Source organism: Botrytis byssoidea (assembly GCF_014898295.1).
Source record: "Botrytis byssoidea strain MUCL 94 chromosome Unknown BBYS_002, whole genome shotgun sequence".
Classification (NCBI taxonomy): Eukaryota; Fungi; Ascomycota; class Leotiomycetes; order Helotiales; family Sclerotiniaceae; genus Botrytis; species Botrytis byssoidea.
The window spans coordinates 1,992,853-1,998,852 of NW_024065843.1; the positions used below are offsets into that span (position 1 = coordinate 1,992,853).

The 6,000-nt window shown below is 43.3% G+C and overlaps 1 protein-coding gene across 1 annotated transcript; it reads left to right on the top strand.

Moving 5' to 3' along the window:
- Positions 1–1,269: 1,269 nt before the first annotated feature.
- EAE97_001366 (uncharacterized protein) lies at positions 1,270–5,292 on the top strand (the record flags this gene model as incomplete). Its single annotated transcript, XM_038871877.1, has 7 exons — positions 1,270–1,426; positions 1,503–2,716; positions 2,776–2,838; positions 2,890–3,897; positions 3,945–4,129; positions 4,210–4,461; positions 4,617–5,292. 7 exons carry the CDS (start codon positions 1,270–1,272, stop codon positions 5,290–5,292), a joined length of 3,555 nt encoding a protein of 1,184 aa, XP_038737778.1.
- Between the last annotated feature and the right edge of the window lie 708 nt (positions 5,293–6,000).

Sequence of the window (6,000 nt, forward strand, 5' to 3'; positions counted from 1 at the left end):
TGGGGGACCAAAGCCGTGCATGAAGGCTCAATTCGGTCGACGACGGATGGAGCTCGAGTGGAGGAAATTGATGGCGGGGCATTGGGGGATGAATCTTGAATGGCATGGAACATGGCATGGCCTCCTAATAGTGGTAGGTGCGTTTGCATTTCTACAGGGATGATAGCTCTAGGCATCTAGTATCTAGTATCACGGTCTAGGTATGTCATCATGTTTCTTCTTCTATGGCCAGCCAGCCCATAGATGGATATTACTTCTTGTCTCAGACTTCACTTCACTTCACTTCAACCACTTCTCTTCTCTGACTTCACTCCACTTGTACTTCAATTTAGGTAGTGCTTACCTATCTTGGGCCTAGCTACCTACTACCTACTACCTACTACCTGCCTACCTACCTACCTACTTACATAATACTTACATTTTCATTTCATCTGCGTCTATCAAGAAGCATCTTGTCGATTCTCAAGGACCAGAGACTGTATTTGGGTCTCATGCTTGGTACATCAAAAGCTTCTTCGTAGGGATGTCCAAAGCCCCGTTTCGGTTGCAAGTCAGACCTGGTGGATGTTAAGGAGTGAGAGAAATGAATGAGTGCTGATGATTATGTGCTTATGCATTTATTACTTGTTAGTGATACGTCCCAACTTTTTGAATTCACTTCCAACATTCAATATCTATGAACGTCCAACACCCACTAGGTAGTACTACCTACTCCGCATCGTACCAGGCAACCGGACCATTTCGAAATCATCGACCAATGACAATTGACTTCTCAGATTCTAACCACTCTATACACCAAAATCAAGGCAACTAATCAAAAACTCTCATACAAGGCTGCAGGTCGATGATCTTTGTACGGCTCTTTCCCTTGTTACCTCCAGCTTCAGAACTTCTTCGATTCTTCAAAGATCTTTCGAAGAAGACTAATCTCTTTTGACTACAGTACAGGAAGTTGAATGTCATTCAATCTCTCCACGATTTAAGAAGCGGATCAAGACGTTGATCTACAAACCCCCAACTCTATCAACTTGATATCAATCATCTCAGAGGTACATCTTCAAGCTGTCGTCAAGTTAAGAAGACTTTGCTACTTTTCAGGATCCTTCTCACCACAATACCTCAAGAATAATTCTAACAGTATCTAGTAGATTCGTCAACGAGGCAGATTTACAATATCAAAGTTTGACCGAGGACTTCAGTTTTACAACAAGCTTCCATCGTCTTCTGAAGTTACATTGTCAAAGGTATATCCAGTAATTGCGCTGCACAATGACTCGCAAACAATTCCTAGCGGATGTTAAAGAAGCCTCTGAGAAAGGTATCCCTAATGTTACCTCAATCAGTCGAGGAGATGACGATGGCGATGTAAACTTTTGCTTCTTGCATGATTCTACAGAACCCATAGAAATTGGTCTCTTAGCACTGGGTACGTTTTACTATATCTCTAGCAAACAATCGAAACCTCTACTACGTAGACTTGTTCTTCATACTGACTTTGATAGATGTCTCCGAGTACCCAAGTGGGAATAATTTTATGATTTTCACCAAGTCAGAAGGAGCTCCAAAGGCTGTCAACGAAGCACTGGAACGACTCATGACCTCCTCAACTGGCGCACGTTTACCAGACCTGATTAGCAGTATTTCAAAAAAGCTGCAGATATTACTTTCCGCAGGTTCACGAAGGTCTCCTATCAGTCTTGACGAGGAGGATGAAGAGGATGAAGAGGTTGAGATGGAAGGCTGCGAAGATGATGAAAGCGAAGATGACTCTGGATTTTCTGACGAAGAGGAAGAAGATTTCCCAGACGAGCCTACAACCTTTTCTAATGGTAATACTGTATCGATATCGACTAGTAGACTCACATCAAAGGCTGCTGCACAACTGAACCGACGCATTCGAGCAGATCTGCGTACTGTCCGATTGCTAGGTCATCGGATCGGAATTTTAAGTGGCATGAAGGCTGAATCTCACAGTGGTATCCTCAGTATCTCCATTCAGGCAACTAAGCTGGGTTTATCGGAAGAGGCTATGCAAGCTTGGGACATTGAGCCTCACCAATATTTGACCTTACTTATACGCTACTCGGATGGGTACAAAACATACGAGGCACTGATTGCCGAACCAGCCAAAAATAGTGGAATCGAATTCCGTGTTGGAGTCTGTAATGGTTACAAGCCATCCGTCGCTGCAGCATTCTCAGCGTTTTCGGACTCAAAAGAGGTCGGCGACAAAGCTTCTAGCAACGATGGCTCGCATTCACAGAAGCAGAACGGAGGGTTTTTCAATTTATTCATCAGCAGCTCCTTGAACGAGTTCATCAATACGAAAATGATATCAATGCTCAAGATCCGCAACGCAACTGGTCTTGGATGGGAGAACGCAAAAAAGTTTTTGGATGAACGCCAAGGACGACCACTGGAAGAAAATGCAGATTTGTATTCTGACAATGGCCCCTCGGACAAGGATGCGATCGAAAGTCATGCATCTCGGATTTCAGCAAATGATCATCTTACCGATAATGACGGTGGCAGCTTGTCATTTCCGCTACTTGCTGCACAGTTCACGTTGATGTATCTAGTCCGCTGCACAGAATTTTGTCTCGTCTGCCATGACAAGATTACAGGAGGATTTGAGGCGTTAAAACCTTACGTTTGCGAAAAGCCATTATGTTTATATCAATATATGTCCTTAGGTTTTGGACCTAGTGTCGAACATGTAGGTGACCGTGGATTGTGTAGACCCAACCCAATCACTCAAAGACTAATCGTGTATAGGAGATTAAAACTCAGCCTTATGTTGTAGACCTCCTCCTGAACTTTTGTTATACCAGTGCTTGTGTAGGTCTATCTGTATATAATCTCCATGGCTCACAGCTGACTTTTTGATAGGGCGCTCGAATCCGTGAGTATCCCACAGGCATGAGTCTTTCTGTTCCCTCCGCCGTCGTCGCCCTAGCGGGGTATGTCGCACCTCAAGACTTCACCCCGGCCCCAGCTGTTGTAGAACAGCCAAGCAATGATCGTCGAGACAGAGAGTTCAAGGTCAAGTATAATAGCGAAGCTTGTGAGTTCACGTTCGAGGAAATGCCTGAGATCTTAAACCCTCCCGTTCGCAAAGGAGATTGGGTCCGCATTTTGCTTGGGCCCGGACCAGATACCGCAGTTCAAGCAATTCATTCCAGAGTAGAGGATGTAACCTCGATGCCGATTGTAAAACTTTCGCAACCAATCCCGCAGGATGCTCAATCAAGTACATTCCAAATTCCAGTGACCGGTCACACACGTACAGTCAACACGCCCAACTTAATTGCGGCTCGGATGTCTATTTACAATCGCAACTTTGACGAGATGTCCATCTCAGAAAAATGCAGTACTATAATCATGCTTCTTAACACTCTACCAACCATCCAGGAGTTAAGAGAATATATCGATCGACAAAGCCGAACCGAAGAACCGAGCCTTCGTAAATGGACAGAGCGTATATCCCCAGCTGCTCTGGGCTTACTGCGATGGGTTATAGCCTCTAATCGATCATGCCTTGTTCAAGTCGATAAATGTCCTGGTCAAAACGATAGTGTTTTGGCTGATGCAAAAATTAGACCAGATCAAAAGGTCTCTCAGATTGGGGAAAATTGGATGCAGTTTCGTTTCGCACAAGGATCTCCAGACAAGGAAGAGCGTTTCTTAAATGCTCTCAAAGAACAGCAGGCCACTTTGGATCCAAAGTATCCTACTCTATTTGCTTTTCATGGTAGTGGGCTGCAAAACTGGCACAGTATCATTCGACATGGATTGGATTTCAAAGAGACTCTCAACGGGCGAGCATACGGACATGGCGTTTACCATGCACAGGATCAAACTATATCTTGCCAATATAGTAATGTTCGAAGTTTTGCAGTAAGTATAAGAATCATCGCAATTGGTTTGGTCTAACTTTCAACTAGGGTTCCTGGCCTGGATCACAACTCAAAATCTCGTCTGTGATGAGCATTAACGAGATTATCAATTGTCCAAAACAATTTGTCAGCTCGAATCCATTTCTAGTAGTACAGCACATCGATTGGATTCAATGCAGATATTTGCTTGTTCAAATCGAAGGACAGGTGATTGCAACTCCAGCTTCAACCAAGTATGTTTCCCACTCAATCAATTCATCAATGAGGCACGAGACAATCCGCGATGATTGATGCTGACATATTTCATTTTTAGAGAGATCCAGCTCGAAATCGAGCAAGATCCCAAGTATACCGCAAGCGCCTTAAACAAAAAACCTATTGGTGTTCCATACTGCGCTGCCTCAGTTTCTAGAGCATTCCGTAATGATGGCATTAGCAGTTCTTCCCCATGCAAGAAACTGAAAGGGCTATCTTCTCTGAATGGGACTGAATATGTCAGCGAAGCAGAGGATATTGAGGATATAAAGTTTCTGGTTTCTGATGATGAAGATGAAGTGGGAATATTGTAAGCAAATTAACCCTCCCTTATACTTTGTTGTTTGATCACTGCATTTGAAAACGGCCTCGAAAATACCTTTGAAAGAGCCATCAGCAATCAAATCATACTATCTTGCCAACTACGAATTTTTGAAATGGGCTCTCACTAACTATTTGTACTAGATCTTCTGGTTCCAAGAATATAGAGGCTTCAAAAACTGAATTTGTTCCTGGATCACTTGATCAAAGTAAACTTCCGATGCTAGGCCCTCCAGCTTACGCTACGCAGTCTGCAACTATGCGTCTAAATAGGGAGTTAAAGGCAATCCTTAAGGTGCAAAACTCTACACCCCTTCACGAATTAGGATGGTATATCGATGAAAATCTTGTTGATAATATATACCAATGGATCATCGAGCTACATTCTTTTGAGTCCACTTTACCACTGGCCAAGGATCTCAAAGAATCTGGTCAAAACAGTGTTGTTATTGAAATTCGCTTTGGAAAAGAATATCCCCACAGCCCACCATTTGTACGAGTTGTCAAGCCACGATTCCTACCTTTTATGGCTGGTGGCGGCGGTCACGTAACAGCCGGTGGAGCATTGTGTATGGAACTTTTGACAAATTCTGGCTGGAGTGCCGTCTCCTCGATTGAGTCCGTTCTCTTACAAGTTCGTCTTGCACTTATGAGTATGGATCCAAAGCCTGCACGCTTGGAAAGCAAAAATCCACAGAACCAAGGTGAATATGGAACTCAAGAAGCTATGGCAGCTTTTATCAGAGCGTGTAACATGCATGGATGGGAGATCCCGAAGGACTTTCAGGACTTTGCTGCATCTGATCCTGGTCAATTTTAAGGGAAGCACCATTCGAGAACACCATGGGATGGCATTAGAGAATTGAAAGAAGGGAGATAGGAGTGACAGAGATGAAGGGAAAACGCGCACGGATTTAAGGTTTGCTTTTACTTTTTTGCTGCTTTGGTTTTGATTCCTGATTGGGCTGGCTGGCGTCATGAAAAGTCAAGATGGGATATTATGATGAGATGACTGGACCTGGGACGTGGAATAGATACCCAAACAAATATAAAGGAATGCTACAGGGAAAAATAGGCGTCAAATTGTGGAATGGGACGGTATGGTAATGGATGGATCTCTGGGGCTGAGCGGAAATCAGACTATCACCTTTGTGTAAGATTTCTTATAGGGAAATCTATATGACGGTTAGCTAGTTATTAGATGAGAAGCTCGGCAGATATATGAATCCTCCTCTTTATAAAATTTGTTATGTTTTGTGGGTCAGTGAGTGAGTGAGTACCCGGGTAAGTACTTTTTCTATAAGATGCTGTTTGATGTGATTGAAAGGCGTGATTGACGAGTGTATTTGATGGATGTGATTGATTTGAAAAGCTTAAGCTGTAGCTTCTAGGTATTTTTCTTGTTGCATGTAGAGGATAAAATGGAGGGATGTGATTTATGTAGGTAGGTACCCAGTGATTGTATTGTATTTTAATGTATTGTATACTAGGTAAGTTAGGGAATTGGATGAGGTGGGATGGGATGAGG